At 47.6% G+C, this 22,029-nt stretch overlaps 1 protein-coding gene across 5 annotated transcripts in view; it reads left to right on the top strand.

Annotated features, from left to right (window-relative positions):
• VWA2 (von Willebrand factor A domain containing 2) overlaps positions 1 to 22,029 on the top strand; it is a 66,447-nt gene that overhangs the window by 19,868 nt on the left and 24,550 nt on the right. For 4 of the 5 annotated variants that reach the window (XM_074999832.1, XM_074999835.1, XM_074999831.1 and 1 more), the window contains 7 exons: positions 445 to 510; positions 854 to 914; positions 7,446 to 7,520; positions 11,955 to 12,088; positions 15,842 to 15,951; positions 20,529 to 20,723; positions 21,644 to 21,777. In XM_074999832.1, coding sequence (XP_074855933.1) covers positions 863 to 914; positions 7,446 to 7,520; positions 11,955 to 12,088; positions 15,842 to 15,951; positions 20,529 to 20,723; positions 21,644 to 21,777 — 700 coding nt within the window. In that variant the 5' untranslated portion in view covers positions 445 to 510; positions 854 to 862. The remainder of the gene's footprint in view (positions 1 to 444; positions 511 to 853; positions 915 to 7,445; positions 7,521 to 11,954; positions 12,089 to 15,841; positions 15,952 to 20,528; positions 20,724 to 21,643; positions 21,778 to 22,029) is intronic. The other variant, XM_074999834.1, reaches the window with a different exon arrangement.

The raw sequence follows: 22,029 nt of genomic DNA, 5'->3' as shown, positions 1-22,029 counted from the left end.
AGGGCTCCTGGGGATGGGGTGGTGGTGGCCGGATGCGCTCCAGGCAGCGCTGGGGGCAGAGGGTGGCATGCCATGGTCTCGATGCCAGTAATGCTGATTGCTATTCTGATAGCACCAAAGGCCCCAGCGGGTCTGTTATTGGTTATAGCACAAGCAGAGCTGCTGGTGGTGTGGCAAAAATCACCACCACATCCCTGTGGCCCCGAGACACCTGGGTGACCAGGGAGGCTCCAAGCACTGCTCTCAAGACCACAGACACTGCTTCTGCAGCTCTCATTGGCCAGGAATCACAGCCAGTGAGAGCTTTGGGGGCAGTGCCTGTGGGCGTGAAGGCAGAGGGCAGGGCCTCCCAGCCTGCCCATGCATCTAGAGGCTATAGGGCTGTGATGACCTCATTTTAACCTTCCCCCAGCTCAACATCCTCTGCTTTGCTTGCTTCTGCAGCTGCTTCTCCTGTCTGGAGTATCTAATGCAGGTCACTTCGAACAGGGAAACAAACACATTTACAAGGTATTTCTCCCACCTCCTCCCCCCTGCACACACATTTCTTCTCTTTCCATTTTACATCTTGTGGTTTTTATTTGTGTGTGTGTGTGTGTATATATATATATATATATATATATATACAGAGAGAGAGAGTGTGTGTGTGTACATACTCTTCTCACGGCCCTTTTTTCTAAGTGTCTCTGTTTTGCCTTACATACGTATGGGCTTTTAGGGCAAACAGACTTTCCCACATGATGTGAGACAGAGTCTATTCCTTTATAACTACCTCCCCAGTGAAAGTTACAGCATGAGCACTGGATTTCGGGGAATTCATGAAAAGCGATATTCCTTTCTTTTTAAATTTCAGGCTGTCATCATGAGCCTTTCACTGCCCTTTGACTCCATCTGCGTTTTCTTCTGTTCCCAAGGTATGTTTTATTTTAAAGTTGTCTTTTCCTGACAGTGGGGCTCATGGTCAGACACACCTATTGACTTTGGCTGTGGCAAAGGGGTTGACTTTCAGGCTGGGTAGCAACGTTGACAGGCTGATATAAATTCATCAGCCCTGTAAATGTAAGCGTCTAAGAATTTCAGTGAAATACGGGAGGTTGATTTTGCCTTTTATAACCAAATACAGTGATGTTATCAGAATACACATTTCCAAGCTGCAAGTGTGGCCTGTGGTGTCATTTCCTCTTCATTACAATGAGTAGCTTGCATTTGAGGATGTGTGAGAGATACTCCTCATGTCACCCCGATAACATTTCCTTGGAGGATTAAACCTTTCAGAGGTAGCTAGGAAAACCAGTCCATGCCCCAAATCTTTTTTCCTGCACAAAATGCTGCCACATTATCCCACCCCCATCCCACACCCACCCTTTAAGACATGCACCTTCCTTGAATAGGGACCTGAGTTATACTGATTGTAAATGGCAAAGTACCCCAAAGGACACCCCCTTGCAAGCCGATGGCCGTGGACAATGGCGGCTACTGCACAGGAGCCCCATGTTTCAAAGGCTTCAGGCTCCTTTGAACTGCTGCTGCAGAGCTGTTCTCTACATCACGCGAGGGGGGCCGGCAGAGACGGTGCTGTGATCTGAGCTGCATGGAGGGCTGACTGACCAGCCCTTTCTGCTCTTGGCCCCGCCCCTCCTGGGGTTTGGCACCAGGGCCCAATCCCATCTTGTCCCTGGGCCCATGGGTGGCTGTCGGCCCCAGTGAATACACTAAAGTAGCTGGGAGATGCCATTCCCTGACCTGAAATTTTATTTTTGCTGCTGGCAGGTGTTACGTGTCCTTTACCTCTTGGGTCACCTCAAGGGACACGTACTCACCCCAGTTTAACTGTTCTGAAGAGACCAGGACTAGCTATTGGCCAACCCCAAGTTTCATTTCTGTGCAAAACACTCCTTTGTATGACACCCCAGAGCCTGTGGTGTTTTTGTTTTGTTTTTATTTTTTCCTTTTAGCAAATGGTCCTTAATGATTTAACTGGGGTTTCAATGTCTAAAGATTGCAACATACCTTTCAGAACACCTCATTCCCGTGGCTCCGCATGCCTTATGATGAGATAAGGACCTGTCCCTCACCAATCTAAAGCTTAATTTCTGGGCTAATTCCAACCCTGATCAACATCTCACTCGCTCTGCTGCTTTCTGAACAAACACTCTGTGAGCATTTTTAGGAAAGGAAAACGAAAACCAGACTGAATTACTGAGTTGAGAATCCAGGTGTCATATTTTGAAAGCACTATAAAGCAACCCCAAATAAAGAAGAGCAATAGGCATCCTGGCCTTTTCTGCAATAATGTAAGCACAGAAAGGCTGACTAAGTAGATTAGATTTATAGTAAAATCTGAACATATTTGTCATGAGTGGTCCAAGCAGCTAGCAGATCTAGTCTTCCCGTGAGAACCAGGAAAGAACAATATGACTTGCCAGACTTTTCTTTTGAAGAACATCTTGTCCGTGTCTGGAATATCTCCACTTTTGAGTTGCCAAATATCATCCCAGAAACACCAGCTCTGAGTGTTATAAATAAATGGCTGCCAGAGGGGAGAAGTGGAATGAAACCAACCCATTTTTTTCAAAGAGGGTGAATTGAGGATGGAGTCGAGCTGCCCTGAGCTTCTGGGCTCCTCTAGTTTCCTCCTCCTCCCCTCTTGTGAGAATAGTGCTGGCGGCTCCCTCTCCACCCTCCTTTATCCAAAAGCTTCTCTCAGCTCCCAAGGGATGGGAGACAGAGAAGTCGGGAATGCACTTCATTTTTTTTTTTCTCCTGTGGGGCAGTCCAGAAATTGTGATGATGAGAGCATCTCCCCTCAGATTAGCTCTAGCAAGAGCCAAAATCGCATTATTCAGCATACACTGGCAAGAGTTGGCAACACTGAGCACAGGTGTTTTATGAGCACACAGCAAAGGCATGGATGACCGCATCCAAGAAGCACTGCCACAAACAGTCCAGCTGTCTGTATCTGCTGCCTGAATTCCCAAATAGCGACTGTGAGTCTAAACAGAACCTCAGATTGCAAATCCAGCCAATGAAAAGGTGCTTCACAACCTTATCTGACAAGCAGCTACTCTTCACGCCAGATCTTCTGGATATAATACGAGGCCAGCTGCACATCTCTCAGGCTGCTAAGATAGGGCCTCTTCTGTGGTTCCTGGAAAAATCTCTTAGTCTCTGTTGGAGCTACTAGCTGCCTGCATCTTCGCTAAGAGGGAGAAGGAAAAGGATGCAGAAGAGTTGAGAGGAGAGAAGTGACCAGGTGCAGCAGACCGAGAAGAGGTGTCCCTTCACGTGTTGCCTTGCTGCCGTGTTCTACAGCATTAGGTGGAACCTACAATGATCTCCAGGTGTTCTGCTGTATCCGTGATCCCATTCTTTAATCATGTTCTACAGTAAGCGGTGGACAAATACCAGCCAGATCTGGTCTATCTGGCTTAGTCCCTGGTGAACCCCCACCCCTATATTTAACTGCATCTCTACAGGTATTAGGCAGTTGCAGTTGTCAATGGGTGCAGATCCTCATTTGCGGTCCATGAGAGTGGTGGGAAGTGGATCAGGCCCAGTATCCTTAAGAAACTGCAAGTTGAACTTTTCTAATCCAGAACTCTCTCATCCAACAAATTCCGTAATCCAGCATAATTTTAGTTAGCTGGATGACCGCTTATCATGGCTGTGGCCAAATTTCCAGTGGTCCACAAGGTTTGTTTACAGCTACGAGCCCAGGCTGTCAGTGATCTGTGCTGTTATTTAACTCTAATTTACCCCTAGATATCTTCTAAGAGCCCAGTAGGCAGTGGAAATGTCGGTAATGTGCTAAACAATATCAGCCTCCCGTGGTCCATCAAATTCTCTCTTCTGGCACTGGTAAGGTCCCAAGGGCACCGGCCAAGAGAGATTCAACCTGTAGCTCTCTTTCAACACTACATGCAAACTAAAAATCATCAGAGTCTGCAGGCAGCTCAGCGCATGGAGAAGAGCCACATCAAGTTGTTATGTATTTGGCACAAAGTGAAGGCTTCAATCCTGCTAAAAAAAAGAAGTAATCCATTGGCTTCAGTGGTGCTTGAATTATTGTTTTACTGCCAAACAACTACTCACAGGAGTATTAGTCTCATGCTTAGTGGGATACCCTCATTTCCCCCAGGTAGATTTCTGGAGACGGTATGCCTTAGATCTGCGGCCACGGCATACAGCATACATACTGTGTCACTTACCAAATGATGATGATCCCATTGTCGTCTTCCTCCAGCCACCAGCAATGGCTGCATTTCCAAGGCAAGAGAAAGTATAAGTGGAGAGCCATGTCTAAAAGACGTGACACCACTGGTACTGGTCATATGAGCCACCTAAAAAATGTCTACTCTTGATTCAGGAACGGATCCAGTGAAGGAACAACACCAAAGCTCAAGAGAGCTGCTGTTGGAGCCTCCAGCTCATCTTAAGGACTCCTAGGAGTGTTAGTGTTATTTTGTGTTACTGTGGAGCCTAGGAACCCTGATCATGGACTGCATGGGGTTAGGTGCTGTACAGATGCAGAACAAAAAATCTGGTAAGAAGCTCTACACATGTTATGAAGTGTTGGGAAAATCAGTCCCCAAGTAAAGACATTCCCCTGGATGAGTCATCTCTGTTAGGTAAGGCCCAGGGTGTGCTGGGATAAGACTTGCAGGTCAGGAGACTGTCTCTGTCTGGAGTTATGAACATCTTCAGTGAAGCCAACAGTTCCATTAATATGGAATTTTAGGCCCTGATCCACCACCCATAGGAGGTTGATGGAAAGATTGGGCTGAGCTAGCCCAGCAGACAGCACATGGAATGGAGGTGCTCTTTGTGATGCTGGCAGGGTGGGACTGTGATGTGACTACAAAAGAAGTCGCCATCCTGATCTTAATATTGGGTTAGCAATACTAAAAAGAGATATCAGGGCCAGCACCAGCCTCAGACTGAGGCCAAATGATTCAAATGATGTAAATGAACTCACTGTTGCTTCATCACTTTACACCAGTTGACGATCTGGCCCCAGATATTAGCAGGTGTGATGTTGTGCAAGTCACTGGAGCTGCACTCGTCAAGATGCCAGGCCTAGAACAGGCCTTTAATGATTTCAATTAGTATTGAAACGTGAAAGCAGTTCTTGTTTTTAAATCAGACCCGTGTCAGGCTGGTCATGGATTTACAATCTCTACTGTGCAGTATAGGGCAACCTTGCTGTTAAATGTCACTTCTGTAACATAGCTGTCCCCAGCAAGAACCTCAGATGTTCCAGTTTTAATTAAAACCCTAATATTTAAATGCATGTTCCATTTGGTTCCTGGGGAGAAGTGCTTCTGACCTTCTGAACCCTTTGGTAGCTGGGCTGGGCAGAATTTACTTTTAGCATAATTTCCAGCACCATAGCTTATTAACTACTGCACCTAGTAAAGAAAGACATTAGCTAATGATACTGCAGCTATAGGATCTAATGTTGTGCCATACTTTAAAAAAGTAAGAGGGATGATCCAGGTCCATCAGCTTGACACCAATCCTGGCCGAGATAATAGAGCTAACGTTATGGGACTCAATTAATAAAGAACATAGAAGGGTATATGTAATTAAGGCTAATAACCATGGTTTATGGAAAATGGATCCTATTAAACTGATATATTTTAAAAATTTGATTAAGGTAATTGACTTGCTGTTGTGTGACATTTTGATAAAAAAAGAAAAAACTGGAACAAAATGAATATGGCACATGTCAAGTGGGTTTAAAAACTATCAATTAGGTCTCATAGCAATGGAAAATTGTCAGCAAGGGTGCAGGTTTCCAGGTGGGTCCCACAGAGATCATTCTTGGTCCTACTCTATTTATGGAAGGAAGACATTAAATCATAACTGATAAAGTTTGCAGATGACCCAAAAATTGGGAGAGTAGCAAATAATGAAGAGGTCAGTTCACTGATTTAGAAGTATCTGGATCTCTGGGCTCAAGCAACCACAGGAACTTCAGTACAGCTATATATAAATATGTATGAGAATCAGTGGGCTTTTAGAGACCCTTGGCTTTAGCCCCTACTGTTGCAGGTTCAATCCCATCTGCTGACAACCAGCGTCTGTTGGCTTTACGTATACACCTAGGAACAAAGAACATAGGCCATATTTACCGTCTGGGAGGTCTGTTTTAGGAAGGAGTGAAGAAGATTTGGAGTTGTGGTTGGATAATCAGCTGAATGTGAGCTCCCAGTGTTATGCTGCAGCCAAAAATGCTGAAATAATCCTGGGATGCATAAAGAAGGGAATCTTAAGATGGAGGAATGTTGTATTTATCTCTGTATCGGGCACTGGTGCAAAGTCTGCTGGAAGACTCTTTGCAGAACTGGTGTCCACACTTCAAGAAGGATATTGGCAAATTCCTGAGTGTTCTGGGAAGAGCTATGAGAATGATTAAAGGGCTGGAACACACGATAGACACAGTGGGAGACTTAAAGAAATTAATCTGTTGTAACAAAGAGAAGGTTAAGGGTGACTTGATTACAGCCTATCAGTACCTAATAATGGGCTTTTCAGTCTAGTGACTGGGAATTTAAGCTAGACAAACTCAGACTGGAAACAATGCATTGCATTTTTAACTGTGAGAATAATTAACCTTTGAAAGAATTTACCCAGAGTCATGGTGGGTTCTCTATCACTGACCATTTTTAAATCGAGATTGGATTTTTTTGTGAAAGGTCTGCTCTAGGAATTATTTTGTGGACGTTCTATGAGCTGTGCTCTACAGGAGGTCAGACTAGATGGTCATAACAGTCCCTTCTGGCCTTAGAATATATAAATCAAAGCCTAGAAATCCACCAAAAGTAGGTGTTGCTGCAGTCAGCGAGGTATCAGAGGGATAGATGTGTTAGTCTGGATCTGCAAAAACAACAAGAAGTCTGGTGGCATCTTATAGACTAACCCACTTGATGAAGCGGGTCTTTGCCCACGAAAGCTTATGCTCTAATATATCTGTGAGTCAGCAAAGTGGAACTCTAGACTGGCATGTTGGCATATCACGTCAGCTGTGTCTTTTACTTCGTGATCATAGCTGCTAATGCTACTGATTTAAAAACACCCTCTTTGTTCAGTGATTTCGCTCTGGAAGAGCCAGCTCTGCCAGCTCTGCAGAACAGCGCTCTCGTGGTCTCAACACCCTACTGAGGATACAGGGGTCAAACCGCTGTTTGAGTTTCAGCTACTAACCTGCATTGACCACACTAGCGTTTAGAAAATATACTGAATTATAAACTTGGCCCATTTGACTGAGTAAATTAGAAACCCACCAAACATTGTTTCTGCAAGTTCTTTACTGCTCCTAACCACCCCTTTTAAGTACAACATAGTTGAGTCTGTGACATTAGCAGGAATGAGTGCCCACAGAAGTGACTTCAAACCGTTTAAAAACAATACAGTGACTGGTGAATATACGTTTGATCCCTCAGTGCTGCTCGCGTGGGGTCTACAAGAACTTCATGCTGATCCGGAGACCGTTGTCAGGATTTCTGCTGCTGGACAATGTAAGTTTTGTGTTTATGAACTGCACATTCAAACTCCTAATCCTCTTCCAGGCTTTGCCCGGCTTTGCTGCTGCTTCGTTTGTCACCTCACCCCCTCCTTCTCCACTCAGCCCTGCCGCAGCTCACTCCGATCAGTGTCCTCATGCCTCAAGCCTCCCCTCTCCCTGCCCCGATGCTCAGTTCCATGCAGCGTCAATCTACTCCTGCAGATTCTACCTCCAGGCTCGTTCATGTCATTTGGCTTCTGTCCCGCTGCTTCAGCCTTCTGGCCTGAATGTGGCTCTCTCGGATCTCAGTAGACTATTTCGGCTCATTTCCCACTCAGGTGAGCTGTGTGCTTGACAGAGGAATCAATAGGATTTTCTGGGCCAGGCTGATCCTGTGATTAAGGGCAGAAGGCCCCTTGCAATTCACCAAATTGGTATTTGTGGTTTCACGTGTTCAGGGACGTCTGCTGTCCCCAAGCCCTGCTCCTTCCTGCCACCACCCTGTTCTTGCACTCTGTCTCCCAGCCTGGGGGTAGGGGTGCTGACGTCTGGGACCTCTTGAGGGATGGCAGCAGCTGTCAGGCCCCACCACCCCTTGCCCCCCCGGAATGAGGGTTTATCTAGGGCTGGGCTGCAGAGGCTGCAGGGGTCGCTTCCCCACTGCACTCACCATGCGGGTGGCAGGAGCAGCAGTCTGCTCTGTCCCGCTGCACCATGTCAGGCTGTCCTCCCAGCCCGCCGTGCCCGACTTCTCCTCAGGTGGCAGGACCAGAGGGGCGCTCCGCTTCCTACAACGGTGGAGAAGTGAGGCGCAGCAGGCGCGGAGGGCGGCGCAGTGTTGCGCAGCAGGCGAGGAGGGCGGCACAGTGTGGCGCAGCAGGACGGAGCAGGCTGCTGCCCCTGCCACCCACAGGGTAAGTGTTGGGGGGTGCAACCCCTGCAGCCTCCGCCGTGCTTGGCCCCAAGTAACCCCCAGGCCCTATTACCTGGGGAAGAGTGCAAGGTGGGGCAGGGCCTGTGGCACAAGGGAGGTTGCCCCACATCCCCTCAGGATAGCCCCCCATATCCAACAATTTCACCATTTGTGGCGGTGTCGAGAACATACGCAACATGAATGACGAGGGTTTCCTGTACTGTAGGGTGATTCAGAAGGCCTGAGTTCAGCCCTCCCCCAGACTTCCTGGGTGATCGGTGGTAAATCACTTCAGCTCTCTGCCCCTCAGTTCCCTGTGTGTGAAATGGGGATCTAGACCTCCCTTCAGAGAGAGGTGCTGCAAGTATCAATTTGTTGGTGTTGGTGAGGCCATGGTGATAAGGGAGCATATTAAATACCTCAATAGTCAGAGGGGTATAGGCAACAAAAATACATTGCACGACCTTCTCCTCTGACCTTCGTTTCCCGATGTCCAGTGTGTAATATGAAGTGTGAGCGCCTGCTGGCTGAGATCTACCCAGTTTTCAACTTGCTTATAATGCACATTTCCTCCCTAATGTATTATGGACTTAAAAATGGTAGAAGAGGGACTTCCTCCTCATTCTGTGTGGTTATTTCTTAATTACATTCATTTGAAGTTCCAGAACTGCTGCAGAAACAGCAATTCAGGAGGACCTAGTTACGTGGCAATAGAAAAATCAGACTGATATGATGCTGTATTGCATGATCTCAATATCATACGTTAGCCAAATTGTAAGAAGTGTAACCATGGTGTGTCCATGGCCCATGTTAGTGCAGCAACTGAAAGTGCCGGGAGGGAATATAATAAAGAAACGAGCACAAGGTAAACCAAGCGTGTCTGGGCATTATTCTGTAGATACACTAGGCATTAATGCTCTAGATCTGTTTGTGATTATAATTATAACTGGCAGGTGCCTGATGTTCTAAGATATTACCTCATAGCTTTAATATCGGTATCTATTTAGGTTATGGAGCAGCTAACAATTATTTATATAGTTACTGAAGTTCCTAGCAATGTTCTGGAAGGCTTTCTAATGTAGTGTCCTGGGGACATCTCTTCCCAAGACTTTGCCCAACAATAGAAAAGAATCTTCAGGGACCCTTTACCAGATTTGACACCAACTGTAGTACATGTTTTGTGTGTGCTGCGTGAATACTCCTATAGCGCAGACATGACCAGCGAAGTTCAAGGTTTCGTACCTTGCTGGTGGGTCTCAGAGCATTGACTTCCAACAGGGGGGCCGAGCTGCTGATGTGTGCTAAGCTCTAGCTTGTCTGTGCTGTGGAACTGTTGGCTTAATTTTGGTGTGCCAGCTGAGTGGACCAGACTTCCAAAGAACAGGACTCCTGAGAGGAGGTTACTGTGTGACAAAGCCCAGTGACCCAGAAGGGAATGCTCTCAAACTTCAAGTTCCTTATAATCTGGCACTAGAAAATCCTGAATAAAAACACACTTTCTCCCTTCCAGGAATGGAAAAATGGTGGTGGTAAAGTGCCTCTGAGAGGAAAAACAATTGCTGGTGGGAGAGGGGCACTGACCGCAGATGTTTGTTTGGTTGGTTGGTTGGTTTTTTTTTTGTAGCTGGGCCATTAGAAATAACCCCAGTTACAGAGGGAACACCCTGGCCTTTACACCTCCTCCCGAGACTGCCGCTTCCCGCTTTCTGACAGTGCAACTCCTTTCTCAGAAATTGCTAGATGACCACAGGAGGGGGGACCAAATCCTGAACCCACCTAAGCTCTGCCATCTTGGGTGCAGAACCCCACCACCCTGGGCAGGGGAGCCAAAGCTGAAGTCCCAGGCAGGGGGCTTGTACCTCCAGCCTGGAAGCCCTAAGGCCTTGGCCCTGGGCCCCAACTCTAAGTTAACCCTGGTGATCCCATTAAAATGGGGTCACATCCAGTGTTCCCTGTAAGCTGAGTGCTTGAGTGGCTGCCCAGGAGAGCTTCAGATGCCTCCCAACTAAGTAGCAGAGCACACACAGCCCCCCAAAAGTTGCAGCATGTGTTTCTATTAGTGGTGTCCATCTGCTCAGGTCTTGATGCACACAACAAATGGAGACAAATTGGAGGGAAACCTGGTCACAACCCACGGTAGGGTTCCGACCGTAGTTTGAGAACCGCTGGTTTCGTCATTACCATGAGGGATCCAGGATCAGGACTTCTGGATTCTGTGGGTGGCCCCGCTGCTGACTTGCTGTGTGAGCATGGACAAAGCATTGATTTTAATGAATTTAGATAATCAGTTTTTGTTAGGAACCTGTGCAGATCACAGTAAATTGAAGCACAGAGACTGCAAAACAATCTGGCATTCTAATACACGTTGACTTTTGGAACCATAACATATCTCTCTGGGGTTGTAAAGCATTTTCAGATCCTCAGCTGAAGGATATCATGTCCCTGCAAGCTGTTATAGTTGCTGCTTATCGATTTGCAGCTTGGTGGGAGGTGGTGGGTTATGCCAAAGCTTCATTTTACCTCTTGGAAATAATGGATCAGGAGATAGTTTGCATGAGGGGTGGGTGGTGCTTCTTAGTTTTCCACCTGTTTCTTTGTAGCCACTACATTGAAGTTCTTCATAAGAGTAATTCCACTCCCCTGCTTTGGGGAGCGAGATTTCTGAGGTTGCTTCCAAATCAGCGTCACCCCCCGCCCATAGCAATGTGAGGCTCCGTTTCCTGAGCTGAATGTCATACTTTTGACATGCTGAGGAAAACCAAGTCAGAATCCATGGCATTTCTGCCAATGTCAGGGGTGTCTCCTCTTTCCTGGTACCCAGTTTTTTCCCCAAATTCCAGGGAACATTTTAGTTTCTCTTTCTGCCGGGACTGAAGAGAGAGCTTCAGCTTAAACTTCCTCAGTGAAAACCATCAGCTTCCACCTTGGTGCAGATGCTCACAGCTACTAGTAATTAAAGAGCAGACATGTTCATACGTACCTAGGCACCAGGACACTCTCTCAGTGCAGCCTTCTATACCCATGTATAACTATAATCAGACACTGCTGGTCAGCCTTTTCTGCATCTTCCTGTGGATCATCTTTGTGAATGGTTAGGTGCACTGCCTCTGTGTTAAACCAAATCATCCAATATGCTAATTAAAAGCATTTATACGTTTGCTTTAGTTGAACTGGCAAAGACTGTCTAGGTTACTGAAGGCTAAGGTGAGCATTTGGGGAAACCTAAAGTCTTAAGGGGGAATTCATTCTGGTACAGACCAAAAAGTGACTGGATTTTGGGAACTCCCAGATTGTCCCCACTACAACATGGTAGAAATTCCATGTGCCTGGATTTCTTGCCGCCTCTCCCTGGTGGCGGGGAGGGGAGGGGACCGTACTGATGACCTCTTGAGAGCCCTTACAGTTCTAGTATTCTATGAAACCAATAAAGTCAGCTGACATTTTTTCTTTTGTAAACCTGGCTCACTAAATTGTGTCCTCTGTGACTGACATGGAAACATGCATCCTGACAGCGTGTATCTTGTTCTCCTCTAGCGATGCAGTGCTCCGCTTCAGTAGATGTCCTGCTTTTGCTAGATGGCTCACACAGCATCGGCAAAGGAAACTTTGAGAGGTCTAAGCACTTTGCAAGCAAACTTTGTGATGCCTTGGACATCAATCCGGATAGGGTGAGTGTGCAGTAAACAGCTCATCTCTGATACAAACAAAACAGTTCGACTGGATTCATCCAAAGACGGTCTGTGTCGAGTGAATGAAAAGCATTAGAGCTGGGAGGAAACCAAAGGTTACCCAGGATAGGACATGGTACGTTTTTATGAATAGATGAGGCTGGATCTACTGTATATGTTGCAAGTTCTGTTGGGCGCCTTAAATTTACCTCAAGTCCAGCACTCACTAATCACCTCTGGAAACCCTGGCTGCAGAATTCACCCCAGGGACTGGTCAGCTGTCTCTGTGTGGCTATATGTGGGCATGAAGCCTGCAGAAGTCCTGTTTGTTCTCTCTCTTTTGCAAAAGTATTCTCTGTTCAAAAATGAACATGCAAGGGTAGAACAGAAGGACTTTGCTGAATGCCATCAACAGCGTAGTAAAGTGACTGGTGACCTACGGGCCGCTGCCTCAAGAAGTGTCTCAGATTTCTCAGCAGGGTGTGGTGCTTGCCATTTGGTTCTGGAACTGAGCTGTTCCTGGCTAGCCATAAGACTCAGGAACAGCTGTTATATCCAGCAAAGAACAAATGAAGAGCTTCCAGATGGATTTCCTGTCTCTACAGGATCAAGAGCGATTTCTCCTTACCCAACCCTGTTTTTATGCCCCCACCCTCCTCCCATCCTCTGCAGTGTTCTAGTTTTTTGCTTGATAAGATAAAAGACACTTCCTGTTTCACCAAACACACAGGCAGGATCTATCCATCCGAAGGCTCATGATACCGTACAGTGGTAACAGCAGCACAATGTGCTCTGAGTGCTGATGCCCTGCAAAACTTCCGTATGATTGGCTGGGCAAGAGGTTCTGATTGGAATCCAGGTACCTGGCCTTTGGAGGGATCCAATCAGGATAGAATGATTTCAGATAAATGGGAAAGAGCCAGACCTAGCTCAGGTCCTCCTCATTTCCCTTTCTTATTTTGGATATTCAGTCAAGATCTAACTGTGGGGTCAGACAACTAGGAACACTTTCTGTGACAACTGATTGTAGGGCGATGAGGCAGTTTTGACTCTGCATTGCTGTGGACTGAAGGAAAACCTTGCAGCTTCAGCTTTCCGGGAGATGTTTTAAACATCCCCCCACCATGGCCCCTTTGGGGACTTGCATATATGTACGGCCAGGTCTTATCTGCTACCTGGAGCCTCCTGAGACGTTAGATGCTCGAATGAACAGTAACAGCCTCAAGTAGCCTTGAAAGTTCACAAGGAAGGGTCGTGCTGTCTCCAGCTCTGGTTCCTGCCTGACCTGTAGTCCCATGTGCCAAGCATCAAGTCAGATTTGGTGCAGCCTGGGAGCGGTTGACTGCTGTTCCCTTCTGTAACTAGGGAAAACGTTAGCTGGGCTTGAAATCTGTTCAGGTGGCTACTCTGGTCCCCCCCAGAGGCCAGTCGGACACTGGACAGAGTGGGACTGGATGAAAGGAGCCCAGTAAGGGAGGAAATGGTGGGACTTAAGGCATCGTGGTCTCTATTATAACTGGTTGAGACTGTAGCATGGAAATTTGGGATTTGACAGGGTGTGGGTTTCAGGGGCCCAATAGTGTCTTAGGGAGGCAGGAGGGGGATGTTTAGAATGGTATCCAAAATCTGAGCCTGTCTGGTCTCCTGGGTGCCAGCATTACAGTGTAACGTTCCTTCTGTTTAGTCAACTCCTCTCTCCAATTGAGTGACACTGCAAGGAGCTGTCAAACAGAACCACCACACTGCCTCCCTCATTTCCCCATATTGCAGCAAGCCTTAAACTGAGAGAGACAAAAGTAATTTCACCCCAGAGTCATGTATAAGTGAGGCGTTCCATGGTCTGCAGCCTACTGCTCCTTGTGGGAATGTGTGCGTCACTTCGATGGGCAGAAGGTGAGTTGTGTTGAACAAGCATTTCCATCAATGGCTTGTCAGAGAGAAGAAAACAGCAAGTTACAACACTGCAGACTTGGGCAACGTGTAGGAATTCAGGTGCTGGACATCTTTGGGTTTGGAGGGCGCTTGCTGTGGCTTGTTTCCAGTACACTATTGTCCAGTTTTTTTGAGACCACAAAGCACCAAACAATAATACTTTTTATGTGGAACACCTATGAAAATTTTCTTTGAAAAATAGCTGTCAGACAAATAAAAAAAAACCAGCAACATATGCAGCAAAAGCAAAGTGAAGTAATTTAATCAGGTATCCTAGCAATAAAGAGGTAACGCTGTGTCTGGTTTTAATAACAGAAAACTATACACGCACCACATGTTGTTGCTACTTGCCACACCACCCTATAGATAGAAGATTAGAGGTGCAGGGAGGCTAGCACAATGTTAGTCAAGCTTGCTGTGTTGCCAAACTGCCACCACTCTCGTGAGATGTGGAAAATACTAAAAAAAAATTATTTCTATTACTGTTCTCATTGTAAAATGGTTCTGTGTCGTGAAACTTTGAATTATTTTCCCAAATGCTCACGGCACACCTGCGAGTTTGTCACGAGCGCCAATGTTCCGCAGAACATAGTTTAGGAAGGACTGCTGTAGTCCATTATTCCTTCCCTTAGTCATTATGGCATGTGCTTTCTGCCATCCCTCTAGATGAGATATAAAGTCAAGCTCTCAGCTACTTGTGGCTATCATATATTCCAGGACACTCCTTGTAAGAATGAAGAGAATTAGCCTTTGTGCTGAGGCCTAATTCTAGTTCAGGTCATTTGCTCCGTCTACCTGAATGTCAGTTGGAAACAGATGTAGTTCTCCCTTCCCCATCTACGGCGTTTGTTTGCACTCAGGGATGGTGGAGTGACCCCTTCGTGTACCCCTTGTACCGTGCTTGGGAGGAAAAGTGGTGATACAGATATAAATTCAATCCTTTTATTAGCTCACACTGCTGACTACTTTGTGCGGGTAAAAGAGAGCTGTTTTTGATGCCTCCTGAGGTGCTGAGTGGTGTTTCCAGGTGGAATTTGGCCTCATTTATATGCAGGATGGGTACGTAACGAGCTTTAGCAGAGGTGGGGAACTGGGAGCAGTGGGGAAAGTTTCTGCCCTCTCAAATTCTTGTGGAGGCAAGAAAAGGGGATGGAGCAACTGCTGCGATGCCTGGGGTCGTCTGGCTGCTGGGGAGCAGGAAGGAACTGTTCTCCTTTCCCCACGTACTTTCATTTGGCCAGTCGCAGCAGCCACTCTAGCTGGGGTGGAAGAGTGGATGTGACTGACTGTGCAGGGTCCCAGCCAGCCAGGGTGGGTGGCAGCTCACATGAGCCCAACCCTGCCTCCCAGCCGCAGTGGGACCCAGTGGAGACATGCGGCCTGGTGGAAGGGCAGGTGCATATGCAGCTGCTGATGGTGGAGACAGGGCACAAGTACCAGGGCAGGGACAAGGGGTATCAGCACACAAGGCACCAGCTGCTGAGGTGTGAGTGGAACACAGGGTGCCATCTGCTGATTGGTCGTGAGTCCTGCCAGGGTGCCCCTCCTCTGCCTGGAGCCAGCTGCTGTCCTGGAGCTGAGTAGCTCCCCTCACCCTTTCTTATCCCTCTGCCTCCCCCATTCACAGTGAGCTCCCCTACCACCCCAGCTTTGCAAGGTGAGTAAAGGGTATTTACTGGGGGGGAAGGGCCTTAGCCAAGATGGGCAATGAGCAACATGTGACTTATCATGAAACAATTCAGCCTTCTTACGTCTGTCACATAATCAAAATGATACAAACCTCCCGGCCAGCTGCTCCTTATGCTGTTTGACTTCTTTCAGGTCCGAGTGGGAGTGATACAGTTTAGCTCAACTCCCCGGCTGGAATTCCCCTTGGATTCATATTTAACTAAGCAGGGCGTGCAGGAGAAACTCAAGAAGATTGTGTTCAAGTAAGTGCTGTGAGCCAGCCCTGTTCTTCCTTAGGGTGCGTGAGAGTTCTGGCCAGGCCTTGTGTCCTGCCCTTCTCAGTGCTCCCTGGAAAGGAGCGAACAGGATTCCCTTTACAGCCCCTCACCAGGGGTTACCCTGGAAAGAGAGACACTTTCAGTTCCTACTGGATTGACCAGTTAGAATGAAACTTGAATGTGGGTATCCCATGTGGCAGAGCAAAGATCTGACACTAAAATGGCCTTTTGGGGTGATACATGATCTTGTCAAAGTCCAGCTGATTAGTTTGTTTAAGAGCAGCACCGTGAATTTTTGTAGGCCCCCATGAAACGTGAAGGGAAATGAGGCAGGACGGTAAATTTGGTACACAGTTAAGGCACACGGGGATAAGGAGTGCACACAGACTTTTTACCAGCCATGCCATTTTGTTAGTTGCCTTTTGCACTTTATGCAGCTTGTTTGCTAAAAGTAGACTTGCTTGGTTTCTATAGCTGTCAGTTTCTTTCATTTCTGGACTTCATTTCCTATCACATTGTGGTTGGCTTTCCAGTCCACAGTCTTATCTATCCAGATATTCAAAGATCATGATCAAGCCTCCCAAAATCATGTCTTTGCCTTAAAAATCATGAGGTTTTGTTTGTTTTTTTTAAATGATAAATGAGAAGTGCTTGTTGTTTGTCTTCTGGTCCCTGAGGCTATGTCTATACTAGAAGCATCTGTCTACAGAAGTTAGTGTCGGAAGAGATGTTCCAACAAAAACTCTGCTGACAGATTGTCTCTGCACATAAAAGCGGATTGATCTTCTGACCCACTCTGTCAACAAAAGGGCCCTGGAGCATCTACATGGCTTTTTTTTCCTCAACAGTTTCTGGAGACAGAATGCATTTCGTGTGTAGATGCTCGCTTGCAAACTCAGAGCATGGACCATATCCCCTTCTGTCAGTACAATGCCCAGTGCAAGGAACCCAGTGCTGCCTGGATGCTCTCTCACTGCTTCTCTCTCTTACCACATGGGAATTACACATGCAGGTCCCACCACATAGAACCTCCTTTATCTCTCGAGTTGGGCAGCTGAAGCTGAGGCATCCAAAATTATAGATCCCTTTGGAATGTACCATCTTATTCACACAGGTAGTTTGTGGCCAAGCAAGAAATAGACCCCTGGCCTAGCTCTGCCAGTAGCAGCACTGAAGTAAGGATGATGTGGTGCAGTAATGACACCCTTACTTCTGTGCTGCTGCCTGCAGAGCTGGGCCCTTGGTCAGCAGCCACCGTGCCTGCTGTTCAGACTTGAAGGCGGCAGAGCTAAAGGAAGGGTGGTGTGGTATGGTATTGCCACTCTTACTTCTGCAGTGCTGCTGGCGGGGAGCTGCCTTCAGAGCTGGGTCTCCAACCAAGAGTTGTGGGTGTCCAGATGCAAAGCACTGAAGGAGGTGTGCAATAAGGGTGGCTATACCATGAACCCCCTTAAAATAACCTTGTGACCACCCCCATAACTCCCTTTTAGGCAGGACCCCCAATCTGAGAAACACTGTTCTACCCCCAGTGAAATCTGTATAGAAGAGGGTAAAAGCACACACAGGGCCATATTTGACAGGGTAGAGGGGGGGACTAGATTTCAGTCCATGACACGTGTTTATGGCAGTAAATTTGGTAGAGCCCTTACTTTTGTGTTTGAAAGCTGTTATTTTAACACCAATGGCCGTTTTGGAAATACCCAACTAAATTTGCGCCCACACAAGTGTCAAGGGGTTCTGCAGTCTGTCAGTGACATAAATTACTTTTATAGCACTGGGCAGTTGCTGATTACTGGGGAATGACAGAGCCCATGAGCCTTGCAGGTGCTCTACAACTACTAACAATAATATCTACAATGCTGATGTTGTAACATGCTGCATGCTATTTAAATAGAGAATAAGAATTCACATTCTCCAACTCCTTTCCCCGTATCTGGTGGTGTGCAGAGTTATCCAGGCAGTTACAGTGATACAATTATAACAGTGATTCTAAGACTTTATTTCTTATTGGGTATTAAAGTATAATTCACACGCCATCACAGGCAGCTTGAGGGACACAATGAAGAGAATACTATGTACAATTTTGGAGAAGCACGGATTTATAATTCTCTACAGCACATCTTGAAGGAAGGCCTGATTGTTGCTTCATTAGCTCTCCCACCTGCATCCACATGTTGTCTCTTATCTTAGTTTGGAAGTTCTTCAGAGGCAAGGACCGTCTTTTTTGCTTGTGCACGTGCAGAAAGTAGCACAGCAGTTAGTCTAGAGAAGAGAAGACTGAGAGGAGCATGATAGCTGTTTACGAGTACATAGAGTACTGCACCTGGGATGGAAGAATCCCAAGCATTGTGGTAGGTTGGGGACTGATTGGCTAAGCAGCAGTGCAGCAGAAAGGGACCTAGGGACTATAGTGGATGAAAGGCTGGATATGAGTAAACAGTGTACCCTTGTAGCCAAAAAGGCCAATGGCATATTGTGGTGCATTAAGAGGAGCATTTTGAGCAGATCTAGAGAAGTGGTTGTTCCCCTCTATTTGGCACTGGTGAGGCCACATCTGGAGTATTGCATCAAATATTGGGCCCCCCCAGGGTGTGGATGTGCTGGAGAAGGTTCAGCAGAGGGCAATGAAAATGATTAAGGGTCTGGAGCACGTAACCTATGAGTATAGGCTGAGGGATCTGGGCTTATTTAGTTTGCAGAAGAGAGGACTGAGGGGTGATTTAATAGCAGCCTTCAGCTTCCTGAAGGAGAGTTCTAAAAAGGATGGAGAGAAACTGTTCTCAGTGGTGACAGACAGCAGAACAATGAGCAATCGTCTGAAGTTACAGAAGGAGAGGAGTAGGTTGGATATTAGGAAAAACTACTTCACCAGGAGGGTGGTGACGCACTGGAATGCGTTGCCTAGGGTGGTGGTGGAATCTCCATCCCTGGAGGTTTTTGAGTCCCGGCTTGATGTAGTTATGGCTGGGATGACTTAGTTGGGGTTTATCCTGCTTCGGGTAGGGAGCTGGACTCAATGACCTCTTGAGGTCCCTTCCAGCTCTGTGATTCTATGATTCTATGTGATTCCATCTGTAAAATGGGGATACATGTATTTCCCTTCTCCTAACGTTTGCCTTGTTTATTTAGACTGTAAGCTCTTCACAGAAGTATCTCTGGCCATATGTTTGTACATCACCTAGCCCAAGAGGATCCGAATCTCTGTCCTGGACTCTAGAGGCTACTGCCAGACAGATGATAATCTCATGAAACAATGTGCCATGATTAGATTCTGTCGGTGTTACAATCAAAAGCACATAGAGGTTGATAATTTTTGCAGGATCGACCCCCTTCTCCAATCAGGAAAGTGCCTGTGGCAGTGGCCAGCCAATGGCATTCTAAACCAGACTTGACGCTTGGTCCTGCTTATCGGCGTATTAATACCGAGAACGCTTTTCCAGTGTGGAACTGTATCTACGCAGCCATGCTCCACCACGTGGAGTCGTCATTGGCGTTTCGCCCCCTTTACTTTCCTAACTTCTGGGGTCTAATTCATGGTGAACTGCTCTCTGTGACCTGCACTTCGATGCTAATTGGAAAGTTTTTCTTGGAAAGCTGAATAAAGAGTGCCTTGTATTCTCCTCCCATCAGTAGCCAGGGATACACTAAGAAGCCCTTTAGGATTTGTATTGTGGGGGGGAAGGGGTTATTACTGTTGAACAAATGGCATTCTGTGGAAAATCAAACTAACCAAAGGTTAACAAGGGAGAGAAAGGGCTGTGCCTCGGGGCACAGATGATTTGCCAACCCTTAGCTAAGAAACATTCTCCAAAACAGCGAGTCACCACGCACAACCTCCCTGCTCTCTTTTAGCAGTTGATCGCAAGCATCAGAATATAGTTCCATTAGAAAGAAATTCACTAAGGTTTTGCTGTCTGTAAGGGTCTTGTACGTGCCATATAAAATGTATACCCCTTGGCGAGCAAGAGGCATGCAGTTGTTCATATTTTCACAGGCGCTGTATGTGAGGCAGGAAAACGGGATATTTCATTGTTAATCAGGTTTTCTAGCTCTCAAAGCACTTTACAAAGAAAGGTTGGCATTGTGAGCCTCGTTTTACAGGTGGGGAAACTGAGGCATGCCCCACTAAAGCAACTTGCCTCAGGTCAGAATTAATGCTGGGTTGCCTGGGTCCTAACCCAGTGCTTGCTCCACCAGGCCCTGCTGATTCTTGTGGTTGGTTCTTCTCTTAAATATACACGTCACCATGAGTCTTTGGTTGACAGCAGCCATCCCATTATCGCGGGTATGGAACTTCTCCTCAAGCCACAGCTATACCTGTGGGTTGGGGGTGGAAGAGTCAAAGGAAGGGCAGCTGTCAATCAAGTAATGGCAGGAAAGTGGTGACAGTCACCGAATCGGAGAGACTCGTCGGTATGGCCGTGCAGTGGGTCTAAGTGCCGCGCTGTAGACTTGGCGTTGCCAGGCAGCAGGAACGGGAAGGGAGGAAAGGGGAGTTGGACTCTTAGCCAACCCCGCCCCCCCAATCTTCCCTTTCTTCCACTTTCTCTTGCTTGTTTCAGAGGCGGGAGCACAGAAATGGGGCTGGCGCTGAAATACGTTCTCCGGAAGGGTTTCCCAGGTGGCAGGAATTCCTCTGTCCCTGAACTGCTGATCATCCTCTCCGACGGGAAGTCGCAAGGCAGCGTGGCAGTACCTGCGAAGCAGCTGAAGGACAGGGGGACCATAGTGTTTGCCGTGGGTCTCAAGTTTCCAAGGTAGGAAATTGTGCAGTGCAATGGGAGGGAGTGGGGTACTGCCAGCAGCCCAGCTGTTGCCTCCAGCATCCAAGGCCCCTGAGCAAGGCTTAGTGAGCAGAGGTGAATTAGGAGTTGGGGACCTGGGCCAGAGCAACTGGGGCGTCCCTGCCTATTCTAGCCACGTGCAATCTCCTTCTACCCCCTCCTTTGCCCCTTTGTGTACCCCCAGCTCCCATGCCAAGGAGAGGGATTGAGGGGTAGAGGCATCCCCCATTCCTCCTGCTCTCCTGCCAGAGAGCAGGGTCTTCCCCCTTCTCTGGCAGGAGCATAAGGGGAGCAAGGGGCGCCCATTTTTCCAGGGGCCTCTCACTTGTCCAGACCTCCTGGGCATGAGCCCCATTGGCCCATTGACTAATCTGCCCTGTAAGCGGGCAAGGGGCAACCAGAGTTGGAAGAGCGATTTGGGGAAGGACATGGGGGGTAGGAACTAGGGGGCTGCGGATGTTGCAGCAGCCCCGGCTTGAAGTGTTTCCATCCTATGCAGGGTTTACAGATTTGTTCATTGGCTCTCAGTACCTCTCCCCCCACCCCCAACTCTGCAAGCTGTTCCGGTGCCAGGGATATGAACGTGGAACAGGAGGTAATTTTGTGACTGGAGTTGGGGAGAGAGAAGGGCAGGGGTGAGGGAGGGCCCTGTTATGAGTATGGGTTTTTAGTGATGTTGGTGGATTCTGAAGAGAGACAAGAGGGAGGGAATGAGGCACTGCCAGCTGCCCAGGTTCCTGGCACTCAGCGTGCAGGTGTGACGCTCCAGCACTGTTAGGTCCAAGTGTTTGTTCTTTTTAATGCCCACCCAAGAAATAACCCTGTGACTGCAGAGACTGGTCTAGTTCTTTATTGCCAGGAGGTTGTATTAACATGTCCGATCACCCGCGCAGGTGGGAGGAGCTGCACACGCTGGCTAGTGAACCGACTGAGCAGCACGTGCTGTTTGCTGAACACGCGGCTGATGCTGCCAATGGCCTGTACAGCACCCTCACCAGCTCTAGGGTCTGCAATGCAGTACCTCCAGGTAACTCTGGTGCCACCCTGGGTCATGTTAGCTAATGACTGTTCTGTCTCCTGCTTCCGCGTGGGCATTGGCAGCTGGGCATTTCACTTCCAGAGCTGCTCTCTAAAGTCAGCACCTCACGGGTTGACTCGTCTACCATCCTGAGAGGGCTTCTTCTCTGTCTGGTGGGAAGAAACAGGCTGTGTGCGCTGCTCAAAGCCTGAGGCCTGCTCAAACCCCAGAGACTGTGTGAGAGAGAGGATGGTTCAGTGG

This window comes from Carettochelys insculpta, chromosome 7 (genome assembly GCF_033958435.1).
Source record: "Carettochelys insculpta isolate YL-2023 chromosome 7, ASM3395843v1, whole genome shotgun sequence".
NCBI classification, from domain to species: domain Eukaryota; kingdom Metazoa; phylum Chordata; order Testudines; family Carettochelyidae; genus Carettochelys; species Carettochelys insculpta.
Note: the sequence above shows the minus strand (reverse complement) of the source record. Positions and strands in the feature narration are given on the sequence as shown.